General features: G+C 46.6%; 1 protein-coding gene across 3 annotated transcripts in view; it reads left to right on the top strand.

The window, feature by feature from the left end:
* Window positions 1-18,437, top strand: part of BTBD11 (BTB domain containing 11) — a 333,614-nt gene that overhangs the window by 280,166 nt on the left and 35,011 nt on the right. For 2 of the 3 annotated variants that reach the window (XM_027541878.1, XM_027541875.1), the window contains 6 exons: window positions 708-797; window positions 2,728-2,829; window positions 4,795-4,888; window positions 5,005-5,140; window positions 5,791-6,011; window positions 7,740-7,918. In XM_027541878.1, coding sequence (XP_027397679.1) covers window positions 708-797; window positions 2,728-2,829; window positions 4,795-4,888; window positions 5,005-5,140; window positions 5,791-6,011; window positions 7,740-7,918 — 822 coding nt within the window. The remainder of the gene's footprint in view (window positions 1-707; window positions 798-2,727; window positions 2,830-4,794; window positions 4,889-5,004; window positions 5,141-5,790; window positions 6,012-7,739; window positions 7,919-18,437) is intronic. The other variant, XM_027541876.1, reaches the window with a different exon arrangement.

The raw sequence follows: 18,437 nt of genomic DNA, 5'->3' as shown, positions 1-18,437 counted from the left end.
AACTGTAAATGATTTGGTGTATGGTATGAGATAAGGCTCTAACTTTAACACTTTCCCACATAGCTTTCTTCACAGCACTGTTTATTGAAAAATCCACCCCTTACTTCCTGTTGGTTATGGTACTTTGTAATAAGCAGGAATCATGGGCAAATATGGAATTCCTGAAAATCATTCCTCATTCTCTTGCCTTTTGCTTGTAAATGATAATGTCAAAGCAGATGAGTGCTGAGGTCATATTCAGAGGCACCAATTTCATTTGACACTGACCAGCAGGCCGTACAGAGCAAAGACGACACTTGTTAAATCCTGACAGAGAAAATGCCATGGAAACAGTATTTACCGATCAGATAGCTTAGGGCTGATATTACAGAATCCAGAAAGTTCCTAAGAGGTTTCAGTTAAACCAGCCACTTGTTTTAGCAAACACTCTTAGATCTGTTGCACCCTAAGACACACAAACAAACAAAATCCTCCAACTTAAGCCCAGATAAATGAAAAAAAAAAAAGACAATTTATGTTTCTCTTCTTGCTTTCATATTGGTTTTCAAAATATGGAGGATTGTAGGGCTGTACATTTACTTTAGAATGCTGGATTCGGAGAACAAGCGTAGTCTCTTTCACATGAGTAAGATTTTCCGTTTGTTATTGTCGAGTGACACAGCCACCTTGTAAACCTTCTCCGTTCTCTGGTTTTTAACTCACCGCAGGGCATGACCCCCCTGATGTACGCCTGTGTCCGTGGGGACGAGGCGATGGTTCAGATGCTGCTGGATGCCGGAGCTGACCTGAATGTGGAGGTGAGGGTACAGAGGGCTGCAGGGCCCCTGGGCCTGGCAGTCCCCGGGAAAGGCGAGCAAAGAGAGGGGGGCTTTCTCTCTCAAGAGCCACCACTGAGGGTGCTCAGTCCAGCAAATAGGTCAGACCAGCTGTTGGATTTCCTCCATCCATCCTGAGGCCCCAGCCCAACCAGACTCCAAGGAGCTGCCTGCAAGCATTTTTCATTTTAAAACAACCCATGCGGCTGCACAGAGCTCTAACTTTTCCCTTGGCTCAGCAATACCGAGTCTCTGATCCTTCCCACTGATCCATTCCTCCTGGGATCCGGCAGAGAGAGCTTTCCCGAACCACCAGCCCTTCCCACTGCCAAATACAAAGCTGATCCACGTCCCCTGTTCTTCCACCCTCCCTCACCGAATACTGATTGGCCCACTTGGTTGGCCTGCTGAAGCCACGGGTCTTAAAGCTAATTGCAGAGCTTCCTCGAGGCCGTGTGACATAGTGGAAAGCATGCCCCCACAGGCTTCAGAATTTGATACGTGGGTTCAAATTCTGAAACTGCCGCATCTTAGTAACTTGCTTTTCTGCTTGGGCGAGTAGTTTCACCTTCCTGAGCCACAGTGTTTCCCTTTGTGAAATGGGAGAATAATTACACCCATCTCAGACAGTTGTTGGAAGAAATAAATATAGAGGAGCATCAGTTTTGAATTCAGTTAATATTGGTTCCTCCCTCAGGGCTTATGATAGGTGAAATTATACTTCTTGATCATATTCTATGCTGTCTTAGGACCCACTCTCACTAAAAAGAGACATAAAACAACCGACTCTCTTCTAGCAGTTCAGAGGTTGGGAAGATTGATGGACTTGCTGAAGTGCTAACTCAGCCACTCCTGAAAACTTTTTTTTAGTTCAAAATTAGATGCTCTTGTAGTCTTAGTACTGTGCTTTAAAAAAAAAAATGCTTTATATTCATCTGAGGAAAACAGGCAGTAGATATGGTTTTGGATCCAAAACCATGTGGGATCTTATAGGTTTTCAAGTATTGGGGATTTTTGTTCCCTGCTATGAATCCCCAAGCACCGTGCAGATCCCTGCAAGAGCTCCTCAGTTTTGGGTCTCTGGTCCTCTAGCCCATCCCATAGCTCCCAGCTCAAGGTCCTTGCCTAGCCAGTGATTAGTGAACTCGACTCTTCTGAAAGCAGCAGACATCACAGCTGTATGGCCCCGGGGATGTTTGGAAGAAAAGCCATGGATGGGTGACAGGCAATCCCACGGGGTCCTAACCTGTCTGTCCTGCAGCCTGTCTCTTGGTCTGGGGTGTTTTGAGGTCCCCATGTGGGAAGACCAATATCAGATTTTTCATTCGTGCCCAAGGAAGGTTTGTGCCTAGGTTTCCAGTAGCATGAGCGTCCTTGTCAACCAGGAAGCCAGCAGAAATATGAAATTAGGACAGTGTGGGAGGAGCTGTGACCAGGCAGTGATCTTTCTCCATCAGATGGGCGATGGTCTTGCTTGACTTGGAAGCTTGAAGCAGACCTCCCCTGGTGTGGGGTTTGCCACTGCCAAGAATTTCCCCTAAAGATGTGGATGTGATGGTGGCGGCCTCACCTGACATCCTATAGCTCTCAGAAGCCTGCCCTCCCTTAAGCAGGAAGAGGAGCCAGGCAGGTGAGCTGGTTCACTGTAGCCACCATTACAATTTTTTCAAGACTCCTTCGAGGTGGTCAGCAGTCACCCATTTAACTCTCTTCCAATGAGCAGCAAAGGAGTTTTTGTTGTGCACAGAGGATATAAAGTCACTACCCTGTATGTCTCCAGCATTGCCCAAGGCGCCTTCCAGGACATCCTCTGTACATCTCTAGCCCGCGTGCCCAGCCACAGATAGGTCAGATTTGCTAGTCTAAGTATTGTGAAGGTTACATTTTGAAAATAATTTCAATTTGTTTATAGGTTGTCAGTACTCCTCATAAATATCCATCCGTCCACCCTGAGACCCGCCATTGGACGGCTCTGACTTTTGCTGTGTTGCATGGACATATTCCTGTAGTTCAGGTATTAACGTATTTCCCTATCCACATCTGACATTTAATTGTACCTCTTTCATTACGCAAATCTGTACCTCTCCCGGCATGCCTATTCCCCCAGAGATTCATATTGGTTAATTGCAATGAAATGCAGCACATTCATATCATATGAATGAAAATACTATATGGAATGATCTATATGGCCTGGCTTTAACCAATATGAACTTATCACATACCTACATGCAGCCTTACACACAGAGTGGCAAACCTACCAAGTTGTTCCCAATGGCTCAAAGGTGGGGCCTGAGCTATGATTTTGTGGATTTTTTCATTTATACTTGTCATAACGTGAACTTAAGACGTGGCTGGTGTGAGACCTTAGAAACTTCCCTTAGGTGTGACCCCAGTGCTTGCATAGAGTCTAGGGGTTTCCAACCAGTGGAAAGAAGCAGCCGAGCCACCAAGGAAGTGGTTCCAAATGACACTTGCTTGGATCCCACTTATGGAGAATCCCACATAAGAGGTCTAGGGTAGGGTTTTCTTGTGTGTCTTCTGAAACAGATACCCAAATATGGAGAGATGTCCTCATCCAAGATCCTTTGGGCACATAAGTTGTTTTGCCCTCACCATTTCCGGTTGTTGTAGAGTTGGTATTCAATGGACAGCCATCCAGTATATTCTAGATCTTAAACTCGGTTCACTCTAGATCTTAAAACTTTACTTCATTGGAAAAAAGAGATCGGCACCCCCCAGTTCCCTGACCACATCTGGCCCCATAGTGAATGCTGAGTTTCAGGTACATCAGGAACTCCCCTCCTTTTATGTGGTCCAAGCCTCTTAGAATTACACAGAGCAGAAAATAGTATGTCAGGGACCCCTTGGCAATCTTGGAGTTCCATAGGAATCCTTTATTGTTTCCTAGGTCATGGGAATCCTTAACACACATCAAAGGCATGTTTCAGGAGGTTGAGCGTGTGACGTGTCACACCAAGAGCTGACTTCTGCCTGTAGAACATCATGACCAGCCCAGTCCTAGTAGAGGAATCTAAGAAAGAAAGGGTTGGAGGGTGGCCTAATGGATACGAATAACATCCCTTAACGTGCAGTGGCATCCCCAGCCTTTAAATCAGGAATAAGAGCAGCGGGCAGCCACACAAAGCCAAACGGAAGTCAGGTCACCTCTCTGCTGCAGGTGCACACATGATGGAGCACCAAGTAGGCAGCCCCTCCTGACTATGCCCTCAGGTAGTCCTGTGCAGGTAAAACAGGCATTTCCCCCTCATTTTACATCAGCAGTGCTGACAGCACATCACTGTGAGACCCGGCATGGACAGAATCTCCATTTTTAGGAAGCCCAGATATCCTAAAGAATGCACAGAATGGAGTCATACGCAGCAGCTCTCCTGGAAGCTCATTCTGCCACTTTATTCACTGATCTTGCTGGCCAGGAAGCTCAGCATTTGCTAAGCTGAGTTTCTAGGATGTTCCAGAAGGCATTCTTGTCCTGGTTGGCCCAGTGATCCCCAAAGTCCTTCAGAACTCTTAAGATTCTATGGTTCTAAGAGACCTCTCTAATACTCTGAGGCTTTTTGTCACTGATCCCCAGAGGAAGTTCTCTAGCAGTGTGGCGCCACAAACTTCTAGCTCAGTGCTTCTAGAAACGTTAATGTACATAGAAATCACCGGGAGAGCTTGTTGAAATGCAGATTCTAATCAGTTGTTCTGGGGTGGAGCCTGAGAACCCGCATTTCAAACAAACTCCCAGGGGATGCTGATGCTACTGTCCATGGACCACAATTTGAGCGATTTGAGTGGTCTGAGGCCCTAGGAGATGTGAGAGGCTCTCAGTTCACCCTCTGAGGTGCAGTTGCCCTCCCCCTGTGCACGTGGTCATGGACCCAGAGGACAGCAGGAACATTGGCACCACACTGATTTCCACCAGCTTTTCCTGGCATGTCCTTTAAACATCTCAATGGCCACTCTTCCTCCACAGCTCCTCCTAGACGCTGGGGCCAAGGTGGAGGGCTCTGTGGAGCACGGCGAGGAGAACTACTCAGAAACGCCCCTCCAGCTTGCAGCCGCCGTAGGTAAGAGTCTCTGATGCTCGTCCCAGCCAAGGGGCTCCAGCACCCTGTCCCTTGATGTGTCTGTGACTGTGTGTTTGCTTGATTCTCTTATCAAACCCCCTTCTCTGGGCTTGCAGGAAATTTTGAACTGGTTAGTTTGCTGTTGGAGCGAGGCGCGGACCCCCTGATAGGAACCATGTACAGGAATGGAATTTCTACCACCCCCCAGGGTGATATGAACTCTTTCAGCCAGGCCGCAGCCCATGGACACAGGTAGGCTAGGATGGGCCATGAGGTCCCAAGTGGTGCTTGTTAAAAATGCAGATTCCCAGGCCTACCCCAGACTCACTGCATCTCTGGATGTGGGGCCCAGAGGCAGTCCAGGCCTGGCCAACTTCACACACTGCACGTCCACGGGTCCTTCCCCAACCGGCTTTCATCTCACAGATGTCACTCTTTGCCAGTGTTGGTCAGAGTTCATCACATCACCTGTTACGAAGTGAGAAGAATCCATTTAAAGAATAATAAAACCTCTCATGTTTGGTTACTTCCCATCTACATTTCCTTCAGGATTTACCCCATCAGATTTTACTACGCGCAACCCCAAATGAAGCAAATTCACCATGGGGGGAGTGCAGGCAGACTGTTAAAAAGGCAGAGTTCTAGAACCTTCTAGATATTTGGGGAAAGCACTTAGCCCAAGTCATCCTCAAGGAAACGCAGCCAGTCCCACCCCACCATCTGCTCCAGCCACAACCAGTAGTGCCCTGGTCACACCTCTGAAACCACCACCCCAGAGTTGTCCCGTTCTTCTTTTGTCCCACGTTGAGAGGGTTCCCCACATCCCCCGCCCCGCCCCGCCCCCACCCTGGCACAGCCCTTGCATCTCTGAGTGTCTTCCTCTCTGGGTTTATGATTGACAGGAATGTGTTCCGCAAACTGCTCGCTCAGCCAGAGAAGGAGAAGAGTGATATCCTGTCCCTGGAGGAGATTCTGGCTGAGGGGACTGACCTGGCAGAGACAGCCCCGCCCCCCCTGTGCGCCAGCCGCAACAGCAAGGCGAAACTCAGAGCCCTGAGGGAGGCCATGTATCACAGCGCTGAGCATGGCTACGTGGATGTCACAATTGATATCAGGAGCATAGGTCAGTCTGGGGGCCTTCCACCACTGGGCACGGTGCATCCACCCAGCTCCAGGTCACATACCCACATGCGCGTGCACACACACACATATGCACGCACATACATGCACACACCCCTGTGCACACACCCCTTGCAGCTCAGGGAACTTCTCGTTTGCTGGTTGGAGCACTTCTGGGCTAAGGCCCCACATGGTCCCCATAGACAGCAGCATTCTGCCGGCCCCAGAAACCCATCCTCAAGGCACCCTTCCACGATTCCCAAACCCTGGACCCTGAGTTAGGAATCCGAATCACCTGGGGAGCTTGTCTGAATACAGATTGCCAGGCCCTACACCCAGAGGCTCTGCTGTCGAGGGTCTGGATGGATAAAGGCTGGAAATCTTTATATTTAACAATCATCCCAGGTGGTTCCCAGTGGTTGGAGAATCGCTGCCTGAGAGCACTCAGATCCATGAAGCAGCTGCTAGCATCAGCTAGGATGAGGGCATCCGGTCCCTAGTGGGACTCCCCCGACTACAGGAGCAAAGCCATGCCAAAGGAAAAGTTGGGTGTCTCTCCCTTGAGCAGGCTAGCCCAGGGACATCTCTTCCATGCATCTGGGGAATGGGCTAGCCCAGCCCTCACCCAGCTAATGGCACCAGCCCTGCCCAGAAACAGCAGGGCGGAGCAAGGGCTGCAAGCACAGGGTGTAGCAGGTCAGGCAGGCTGAGGCCTCCAGTGCTATTCTGGAAACTTGTCTCTCTCGGAGAGTGGCTGTTGAGTATGGGGGATATTATACCATTCCCCTGGCAGCCTGTGTAGCTGGATTCTGAGGCTCAAGACTCTGAATGGTGCATTTATAAGCAGTACCAGGTGCCCCAGCCTCACGGTGGGGGGAGAAGCGAGTCACAGCCATCAGCTGCTGGAGAGATTTCTATTAAGGGAGGAAGACCTGATGAAGTGCCTGCAGATGGAAATGTTTTGCACACGGCAGCGGTATCCTCCTGTGTCTTCATATTCAAATGGAAATGCCCTCCCTGGCCAGAGCAGCTGACAGTGAGATCCACTGTGGGTTTCACCAGCTTGAAGCTCTGGGCATGGAGGCAAAGGGGATGGGGAAGGAAGAGGTCAGAACTCAGAAGGCTGCAGTCTGCATTACAGTTTCAATATTCTACATGGTGATTATACTTTGTAAACTATGTAGCCCCTAATATGGAGAAGGCAATGGCACCCCACTCCAGTACTCTTGCCTGGAAAATCCCATGGACGGAGGAGCGTGGTAGGCTGCAGTCCATGGGGTCGCTAACAGTCAGACAACGACTGAGCGACTTCTCTTTCACTTTTCACTTTCATGCATTGGAGAAGGAAATGGCAACCCACTCCAGTGTTCTTGCCTGGAGAATCTCAGGGACGGGGCAGCCTGGTGGGCTGCCGTCTATGGGGTTGCACAGAGTCGGACACGACTGAAGCGACTTAGCAGCAGCAGCAGCAGCAGCCCCTAATAACACGAGGAGTGTGTACAACTAGATACCCATAGTTAACGGACTCAAATTATGACCTTTAATTTTAACTTCTGCAAGTCTTTGGGAAAGAAGAAACAAAACAGCTCTGACTCTATGCAATGAAAGGCAGTCTCTTGGTCTCATGATCTGGTAATGTCCTCAGGAAAGGCCAGCTTCCACATAAAAACACGCCTTCTCCTCTGGTTGTTGTCTGCCCTCCCCTCCCTCACCCCGCCCTCCCCCTTTCCAGGTGTCCCGTGGACCCTGCACACGTGGCTGGAGTCTTTGCGGATCGCCTTCCAGCAGCACCGCAGACCTCTCATTCAGTGCCTGTTGAAGGAGTTCAAGACCATTCAGGAGGAAGAGTACACGGAGGAGCTGGTCACCCAGGGCCTGCCCCTGATGTTTGAGATCTTGAAGGCCAGCAAGGTACGAGGGGCTCCTGTGGGCAGAGAGCACAGCCGGGGGGTTCTGATCTTGGCCTTCCTGCCCCTCGGGTGGGAACCCTGCAGTCACTGCTCTGGTGCACTGGTCTGGTACCCTGGCTGCTTACAGCTGCTTGTGCGGCCACTCGCAAGGCACCTGCTCTGCTGAGCACATGTTCCGTCCCAGGCACTTGGGCACATGGGACAAAGTAAAGGATACCTTGCAGCCAGGGAACTTGCACAAAAGTGGGGGTGCTACAGCCCAAGGGTACCTGAGGTGGCTTGTGAAACAGTGTTAAGTTGGGTGGCAAAGGCTCTGAGGAGTGTGGGAAGGTTGGGGGAAGGTGTCACTGAGATGCTGAGACCAGGGCGGGCCTGGACAGACAGTAGGACATAGGACATTGGGAATTCAAGGGGAAGAGGGAAATGGGTGTAACTGCCTTGGATGCAGACCCCACAGGGGTCCCTGGAAAGCCAGGCCCCAAGAAGGCTTTTCAAGTCTGAGGACAGCACGTGCCTAGCCCTTAAGGCTCACTCACCCATTCTTCAAGGGCCCCTGCGTTTCTGTTGACACTTCGTTCCCAGCATCGGGAAAATGCTGCAACCCCTGCACAACAGGTCCTTCTAAGACCTGTGGAGGCTGTGAAGTGTCAGGGAATTAGGCCTCTGAACCAAAAGGGCTGCATGGATTTCCCTGCCAGAGGCGGGAGGGGAGTGTGGAGCAGCCTGCTCTGTAGGGTGTGGGGGACGGCCCACAGCAAAGCCCCGGCAACATGTCCTGCTGATTTCTGAGCCTCGGAGCACCTGGCCCAGAGTCCAGTGTGGGTCCCTTCAGTTATTCTCATTAGCACCAGAGACTTAGGGGCCCCTGTGGGCTGGATATGTGCCTGATGTCAAGCCCCACTTAGACCCAGAATGGGAGCAGGTGTGCCAGGCCTCAGGTAATGAGCCTCAGCGATTCCACTAAGAGCAGAACCCACTGGAAGCATTTCAAAACCAAACTCTCCCTGCCCCTCAGCCCTCACCCATCCCCCCAGCTTGAAAAGAAATAAATAGATAAGCCCTGAAATTACCTAAGAGGCCACCTTAGTGAAAAACATTGCTGGGTCTGTTCCCAGGGTCTGGTGTTGTAATTGGTTTTTGGTTTGGTTTTGTTTTTTTTTTTTTTCCTTCTATGGGCTGTAATGGGAATTCCAGAAATTACTAAGGCCTGCTGTGTATTAAGGAGACCTACTCTATGGATTTTTAAAGTAAATTTATTTTGAAGTATGGCATACATCAGGAAAGTGCCCAGGTCATAGCTGTGGAGTCTAATGAATTTTCACAAGGCAAACTTACCTGTGTGATCAGCTTCTGGACCAAGAAACAGAACACTGCTAGCACTCCCGCAGGTGCCTTGGGTCCCACTCAACCACTACCCGCCCCCGCAACGAGCACCCAGCAGCAGCTGATGGCAGTAGCTAGAGGCCTAAAAGAAAGGAGGGAGGGGCCTTTGGCAGGAGACATGGACTGGAGCGGGCTTCCCAGGTGGCACTAGTGGTAAAGAACCTGCCTGCCAATGCAAGAGACTTAAGAGACGGGGGTTCAGTTCCTGGGTTGGGAAGATCCCCTGGAGGAGGGCATGGCAACCCACTCCAATATTCTTGCCTGGAGATTCCCATGGATGAAAGAGCCCAGCAGGCTACGATCCGTGGGGTCGCACGGAGTTGGACACGACTGAAGTGACTTAACCCACACACATGCACGTGTACTAGAGCCTGCTCCGTCCAGCTGTCCTGATCTTGGAGGGGACGGGGAGCCAGGGATGGGGCAGGAGCACTCATGGTCAGGAGACGACAGTCTGGGAAAAGGCACATTCAAGAGTCAGGTTTGCCCTATATGACCAACAGGAAAGCCTGTATGTCTGTAACATATATATATGAGTGTCCATATTAAATAGGTGGCTCAGTTGTAAAGAGTCCACCTGTCAATGCAGGAGATGCAGGTTCGATCCTTGGGTTGCAAAGATCCCCTAGAGAAGGAAAACCCACTCCAGTATTCTTGCTGGGATAATCCCACAAACAGAAGAGCCTAGCAGGCTACAGTCCATGAGATCACAGTCAGACATGACTGAGCACATATGCACAACAAGGGTGTCCATAGCAATGTTACCTGTGATAGGAAAAAATTGGGAACACCTCCAATACCCATTAACGTAGAATGGGCAAATAAATTGTAAATTCACAGCATGCTTGGTACTAAGTCGTTTCAGCCGTGTCTGACTCTTTACACGCCTATGGACTGTAGTCCACCAGACTCCTCTGTTCATGGGATTCTGCAGGCAAGGATGCTGGAGTGGGTTGCCATGCCCTCCTCCAGTATATTCACTGCATGAAGTAATAAACAAAAATGTTTTGTTTTTTTTAAAGTCAGGTTTTCCCTAACGGGGGAGAGGTGGGAATGGGGGTGGTCAATGGCAACCCCTACTGGTGAATTGTGGTATTTTTTTAACACCAAAAACATTTCACATTGAGGTATAACCAATTAACAATAACAATTCGCTTTCAGGTGAATAGCGGAGGGACTCAGCCATACGTGTACATGTATCCATTATCCCCCAAACCTCCCTCCCATCCAGGCTGCCACATAACATTGAGCAGAGTTCCATATGCTATACAATAGGTCTTTGTTGGTTATCCATTTTAAATCTAGCAGTGTGTACATGACCTTCCCAAAATGGAAGCAACCTAAATGTCCATTGACAGACGAATGAATAAAGAAGATGTGGTACATATATACAATGGAGTATTATTCAGCCATTAAAAAGAGTGAAATAATGCCATTTGTGGCAACATGGATGGGCCTAAAGAGTGTCATAGTGAGTGAAGTAACTCAGAGAAGGAGAAATACCATATTACATCCCTTGTATGTGGACTCTAAGAAGAAATTACACAAATGAACTGACAAAACGGAAGGAGACTCACAGACTGTTAGGGACTTTGGGAGATGTGGTATTAATACTGACTCAGTTCAGTTCAGTCACTCAGTCATGTCCAGCACTTTGCAACCCCATGAACTACAGCATGCCAGGCTTCCCTGTCCAGCACCAACTCCTGGAGCCTACTCAAACTCATGTCCATCGAGTCAGTGATGCCATCCAACCATCTCATCCTCCATCATCCCCTTCTCCTCCTGCCTTCAGTCTTTCCCAGCATCAGGGTCTTTTCCAATGATTCAGTTCTTTGCATCAGGTGGTCAAAGTATTGGAGCTTCAGCATCAGTCCTTCCAATTAATATTTAGGACTGATTTCCTTTACAATTGACTGGTTTGATCTCCTTGCAGTCCAAGGGACTCTCAAGAGTCTTCTCCAACACCACAGTTCTACAGAGGGCAAAAAAGAGGTGATCAGTTTCTGGTGGCTACAGGGTGAAGTCAAGCATTCTCCAAGCACAGTGATATTCCTGTGGTCAGAAGATGTCTGGAGAGAGATGATGGCAGAGAGTTGAGAAGGTGCTGCAAAGCTCTGCCCTCAGAAAGTATCCTCTTGGAAGGCATGAGTAGCAATGCATTGTTCCTGCTCTCTCCACTAATAAATTCGTGTTCAGATCATGTCTGCTGCTCTGTGTGAACAAACATCTGGTTCTATCAGAGTAGTGAACAAGAATATAGAATTCCTGTAAATATTAATAAATCCACTTTGCAGTCAACTCGGAGAATCATAGCCATCCGGTCAAGTGAAGCGGATGCTTTCTCCCCATCTTTGACGCGTGCTTGGTCAGATGTTACTTGACATCTGGTTGCAGATGTGCTTTTTTGCTCCCACTTCTATTCATTTATTTATTTGGCTGCACCAGGTCTTAGTGGCTGCACACAGGATCTTCGATCTTCGTTGTGGCATATAGGATCTACTTCCCTGACCAGGGATCAACCAGGGGACCCCTGCATTAGGAGCATGGAGTCTTAGCCACTGGACCACCGAAGAAGTCCCATCCCCACTTCTAAATTTTATCTTTAAATATCTAAAGAATTCAGTTTCTCTAGATTTCCCTAGGAGTAGAACAATGCAGTCATTGTTTAAAAATAGGTCTGTTCAAAGAGAGCTTCTGGCCATTTCTCGCATACATAATTCTTCTGGACGTTTATCCATTCCATAGCCATGAGTGCCCACTAGGCTACAGCAGTGGTGGGATGTTCTTCACCCTCCTGGAGCTTACTGTGTCCAGGGAAGGGGCAGACCCACAGAAAGCAAGGACATAAATCAGCAAAAGAGGGTGAAAGCAAGATAAATGCTATGAAAAAAAAAAAAATGATCTTGGACAATAATGTAGTCTCCGGGGGGTGGGGCAGGCAAGGTCTAATCTAGACAGGATGATAAGAAAAGTCTCCCAGAGGAGGTAGTGTGTGAACAACCACCTAAGTGAGGAAAAGCTGCCAGCCACACACAGGCCTGGAGCAAAAGCACTCCACTCGGGGGGATCGGGAACCTGGAGGAGCGAAGTTACTGGTGGGAATGTGCCTGGTGTGCTGGAGTGCCTGGAAGTGGAGGGACGCAGGAGGAAGTGTGAGAGGTGAAGTCAGACTTCGGGCCTTTCTCCAGGGTGCACTTGGGTTTTCCTCCACGTGCACTGAATAGAACACCACTGGGGACTTTAGCCAAGGGCAAGATGTGAACTATGCAGCTTTTTTTTTTTTCCCTTGTGACTTGTACACTTCTTAAGTTTTATTTCCCCACTTTTTAAAAATTTACCTTGTGTAAATTAAACTTTTTATTTTGAGACAGTTGTAGATTCTCATGCAGTTGTAAGAAAACATACAGAGAGATTACTTTGCTTCCCCCACTGACAGTATCTTGCAAAATGACAGTTAAATGTCACAACCAAGATACTGACATGATACTGTCAACATGCAGAAAATTTCCATCACCCTAAGGCTCCCTCGAATTGCTCTTTTTTTTTTTTGGCTTGGGGATCTTAGTTCCCTGACCAGGAATCAAGCCCAGGTCCCTTGCAGTGGAAGTGCAGAGTCTTAACCACTGGACGCCAAGGAAGTCCTTCTTTTTTTTTTTTTTCATGTTGCTCTTTTCTAGCTACCCCCATATCCTTCTGCCCCAACTCCCTCTTTATGCTCCGGTAACCACTAATCTCGGAGAAGGCAATGGCACCCCACTCCAGTACTCTTGCCTGGGAAATCCCATGGACAGAGGAGCCTGGTGGGCTGCAGTCCATGGGGTCACTAAGAGTCAGACACGACTGAGCGACTTCCCTTTCACTTTTCACTTTCCTGCATTGGAGAAGGAAATGGCAACCCACTCCAGTGTTCTTGCCTGGAGAATCCCAGGGACGGGGGAGCCTGGTGGGCTGCCGTTTAGGGGGTCGCACAGAGTCAAACACGTCTGAAGCGACTTAGCAGCAGTAGCAGCAGCAGCAGCAACCACTAATCGGGTCTCCATTTCTCTAATCTTGTCATTTCAAGAATATGATTTAAATGGAATCATACAGTAGGTAACTTTTTAGGACTGGATTTTTCTCACTCAGTATAATTCTCTGAAGGTTCTCCCAGGTCATCGCATGTGTTGGTAGTTTGTTTCTTCCTGTTGCTGCCTAGGACTCTATGGTGTGGCCTGATCGCAGTTTATTAACCACTCACCCACTGAAGGACATCTGAGTTGTTTCCAGTTTTGAGCTATTACAAATAAAGCTGCTATAACATTCCAGCACAGGTGTTTGATGTGAATATGTCTTCATTTCTCTGGGATAAATGCTCAGGAGTGCAATTTCTGGGTTGTATGGTAGTTGCATATTTAGTTTCTAAAGACGCTGCTGAACTGTTTTTGAGACAGGCTGCACCATTTTACATTCCCACCAGCAAAATATGAGTAATGAAGTTTCTCCACAGTCTCGATGTTTGGTGCTATTGCTATCTTTTTATTTTAGCCATTCTGTTAGATGTGTAAGTGGTATCTCATTGTGGTTTTAATTTGCATTTCCCTAAATGGCTAATGATGTTCAACATATTTTCATGTGTTTTTTTTTTTGCCATCTGTATATGCTCTTCAGTGAAATGTCTGTGTCCTTTGCCTATGTTCTAATTAAACTGGTTTTTCACTGTTGAATGTTGAAAGTTCTTTGTAAATTCTAGAAAATAATCTCTTGTCAGATATATGGTTTGCAAATACTTTCTTTCTCCCACTCAGTAGCTTATCTTTTTATCCTCTTAACAGGGTCTTTTATAGAGCTTTTAATTTTAAGGAAGTCCAATTTTAGTTTTTCCTTCTGTGGAGATTCTGCTTTTGGTATCAAGTATCAGAACGCTTTATTGTCATTCAGTTGCTAAGTTGTGACTGACTCTTTGCAACCCCGTGGACTGCAATGCGCCAGGCTTCTCTGTCCTTCACTAACTCTCAGGGCTTGCTCAAACTCATGTCCATTGGAGTCAGTGAATCCATCCAATCATCTCATCCTCTGTCGCCCCCTTCTCCTCCTGCCCTCAATCTTTCCCAGCATCAGGATCTTTTCCAGTGAGTCAGCTCTTCGCATCAAGTAGCCAAAGTATTGGAGCTTCAGCATCAGTCCTTCCAATGAATATTCAGGGTTGATTTCCTTTAGGATCGACTGATTTGATCTCCTTGCTGTCCAAGGGACTCTCAAGAGTCTTCTCTGACACCACAATTCAAAAACATCAATTCTTTGGCTCTCAGCCTTCTTTATGGTCCAACTCTCACATCCATACATGACTACTGGAAAAACCATAGCGTTAACTGTATGTACCTTTGTAAGCAAAGTGATGTCTCTGCTTTTTAATATACTGTCTAGATTTGTCATAGCTTTTCTTCCAAGGAGCAAGCATCTTTTTAATTTTGTGGCTGCAGTCACCATCTGCAGTGATTTTGGAGCCCAAGAAAATAAAATATCTCACTGTTTCCATTGTTTCTTCATCTATTTGCCATGAAGTGATGGGACTGGATGCCATGATCTTCATTTTTTGAATGTTGAGTTTTAAGCCAGATTTTTCACTCTCCTCTTTCACCCTCATCAAGAGGCTCTTTAGTTCCTCTTCATTTTCTGCCATTAGAGTGGTATCATCTGCAACTACAAAGTTGTTGATATTTCTCTCAGCAAGCTAGATTCCAACTTGTGATTCATCCAGCTGCTTTGCCTAGCCCAAATCTTGAAGGTCTCCTCCTCATTTTTTTTTCTAGAAGCTTTATAGTTTCATGTTTTACATTTAAGACTGTGGTTTATTTCATCTTGAGTTAATTTTTGCGTGAGGTGTGGGACTTTGATCAAAGTTGCTGTTTTGTTTTTGCTTTGCCAGTGGAGGTTCACTTGCTCCAGCATCTTTGTTGAAAAGACTCTTTCATCAATTACTTTTACACCTTTGTTAAGTCAGTTGGGCATATTTGTGTGGGTCTGTTCCTGGGATTTCCATTCTGTTCCGTTGATCTGTGTGTCTGTCACTCCACCATTACCACAGCTTTTTTTTTTTTTGATCCGTGCCATGTGGCTGTAGCTTAGTTCCCAGACCAGGGATCAAACCCGTGCCCTCTGCAGTAGAAGCTCAGTGTCTTTACCCCTGGACTGTCGGGGAAGTCCCCACGCACGGTCTTGATTACTGTAGCTAAAAAATAAATCTTGAAATTGGGTAAATTGTTTCCTCCCGTGTTATTCTTTTATGAAATGAATTCATATTCTTTGCCTTCTATGTAAATTTTAGAACAAATTTGTTAGTTTGTGTCTTCTCTCTCTACTACTCTTCTGTCTTAAGTTATCTTTATTATTTGTTTCTTTGGGGTTTTTTTTCTGACTTTTTTTTTTTCCAGATTTTTTGGGTAGAAGCTTGAGATTTTTCCTTTTTTTCTTTTATGTACATTTGATACTGTACATATCTTTCTCAGCACTACTCTGGCTGTGTACCATCGAATTTGATATGTTTTATTCTCATTTTCATTCAGTTCAGTGTGTTTTTTACTTCCCTTGGAACTTCCTTTTTGACTTATGAATTATTTAGAAATGTGTTATTTAGTTTCCAATTGTTTGGAGATTTTTCTCTTATCTTTCTGTTATTGATTCCTAGGTTGATTCCATTGTGGTCAGAGAACATTCTGTATTATTTCAATCCTTTTAAAATGTTGAGGCTGGTTTTATGAACCAGGATATAGTCTATCTAGGTATATGTTTCATGGGCACTTAAAAAGACTGGTTTTGGGAATTCCCTGGTGGTCCAGTGGTTAGGATTCGGTGCTTTCACTGGCAGGACCTGGTTTTAGGCGTCGGATCCCTCAGGGAACTTAAATCCCAAAAGCTGTGCAGCATGGCCAAAGGAAAAAGGACTGTTTTCTGCCATTGTTGACTGCAGTGTTCTGTAACTGTTGATAAGACCCTGTTGGTTGATGATGATGGTGAGTTCTTCCATATCCTACAGATTTTCTGTCTCATTATTTATTCCATCAGTTGAGAGAGGAATAGTAAAATCTCCAACCATGATTGTGGATTTGTCTGTTTCTTCTTTTGGTTCTATCAATTTTTGATTCACATATTTTGCAAATCTGTTGTTCAGTGCATGCACATTTAGGACTGCAACATCTTCTCCGTAAATTAACGCTTTTATCATTTTATAATGCCTTTCTCTCTTCTGCTAGTTTTTTTGCTCTGAAATCTACATTATCTAATATTAATATAGCCTCTCCTGCTTTCCTTTGATTAATGTTCATGCGATATATATTTTTCCATCCTTCATTCTCAACTTCCCTGTTTTATTAGATTTGAAGTGACTTTCTTATAACAAGCATATAGTTGGGCTTTTCATCCACTCTTCCAATCTCTTTTAATTGGTATATTGAGACCTTTTATATTTTATTCAATTATCACTACTTTAGGGCTTATATCTGCCATCTTACTTTTTGTTTTCTGTTTGGTCTCTCTGTCTTTTCTTTTTCTGCCTTCCTGTGGACTACGTGAACATTTTAAAATCCCCTGCTGCCCTGGAGGCTTGAGCCTTGTGGCCCTTTGAGCTAAAAGCTCCAAGTTTAAATGTGTCACTCAGAGGAGAGTGTCCCCATCTGTCCCAGCACAGCCACCCCACCCTCTCCTGCTCCAGAAAACGGTGAGCCTCAGGGTTGGTTAATTCCATCTGCTGTCTTCAGGTTTGGGTCCAGAGTTAACCAAACCCATAGGTTAACCCAGTTCACTGCCTGAAACTGACCATCTCACCTCACCAGAGCTGTTAACTGAGACTGATGACAGCATGCCAGGGAAGCAAAGGGAATTATCCCAACAACCTCACTGCTTGGAGGAGGCACAGAGAAGCATGCATAGCAGACACCTTGACAAACAGATGAGTTCAAAGACATAGTGATGGGTCTTCTCTGAAGGCTCTTGTCTCTGAAAGAGAAGCAGCCAGAAAGTCTTGGAAACGGCAGCATCTTTGGAGCTGGCATCACCATCATCCCTCACACAGTGCCCATCCCTCGGGACCTAGGCAGCACCCGGCACTTAGCAGATGCTCAATGAGTATTTGAAGAAAGAATTTATGAATGGATGAACGCATGGCTTAGTGCATGGGGGAAGGGGTACATTTGTGAAAACTTTGGGGGATGAATAAGTCAAGCCTACGGAACTGTTGGTGAACTGTCTTCTTTCCCTTTCTTTCCTGAATGTATAGTGCTTTCATCATTTCCCCATTTCCTCACTGGAGCAGATTCTTTTAATAGTATACTTCATTTTTGACTTTAGATTAACAGGAAAATAGAGAAGATAGCACAGAGAGTTCCCATAGAAGTCCTCACCTGCTTCCTATTATTAACATCCTGTGTTAGTGTGGTATGTTCATTGTAACAGTGAACCAACATGGATTTGTTATTGTTAGCTCAGTGTTAGTCGCTCAGTAGCGTCTGACTCTTTGCGACCCCACGGACTATAGACCTCCAGGCTCCTCTGTCCATGGAAGAATACTGGAGTGGGTTGCCATTTCCTTCTCCAATTGTTAGCTAAACCCCATACTTTATTGCTATTTTCTCCGTATCCAGTGTCTTTTTCTGCTCTGGGACCCCATCCAGGACACCGTGTTACATTTAGCTGTCATACCTCTTTAGGCCACTCTTGGCTGAGACAGTATCCCAGCCTTTCCTTGTTTTTTCCTTGTGTGTGTTGGTTTTTTAAGATTTTTTTGTGTGGATAATTTAAGTCTCTATTGGACTTGTTACAGTATTGCTTCTGTTTTATGTTTTGGTTTTTTGGCCCTAAGGCATGTGGGAATCTCAGCTCCCTGACCAGGGATCCCCTGCACCCCCTGCACTGGAAGGTGAACTCTTAACCACTGGGCCTCCAGGGAAGTCCCAGACTTTCCTTGTTTTTGATGACCTTTTTTGGGAAGTGTTGGTCACTATTTTATAGGCTGCCCCTCTAGTGGAATAGGCATTGATTGTCTCATGATTTAGACTGAGGTCATGAGTTTGGGGAGGATGACCTCAGAAGTAAAGTGCCTTTCTTATCACATCAAGGGTACATGTTATCAGTGTGACTCATCACTGGAGAAGATGACCTTG

This window comes from Bos indicus x Bos taurus, chromosome 5, assembly GCF_003369695.1.
Source record: "Bos indicus x Bos taurus breed Angus x Brahman F1 hybrid chromosome 5, Bos_hybrid_MaternalHap_v2.0, whole genome shotgun sequence".
NCBI lineage: Eukaryota > Metazoa > Chordata > Mammalia > Artiodactyla > Bovidae > Bos > Bos indicus x Bos taurus.
The sequence above is the reverse complement of the archived record's forward strand: the minus strand, read 5'-3'. Positions and strand labels throughout refer to the sequence as shown.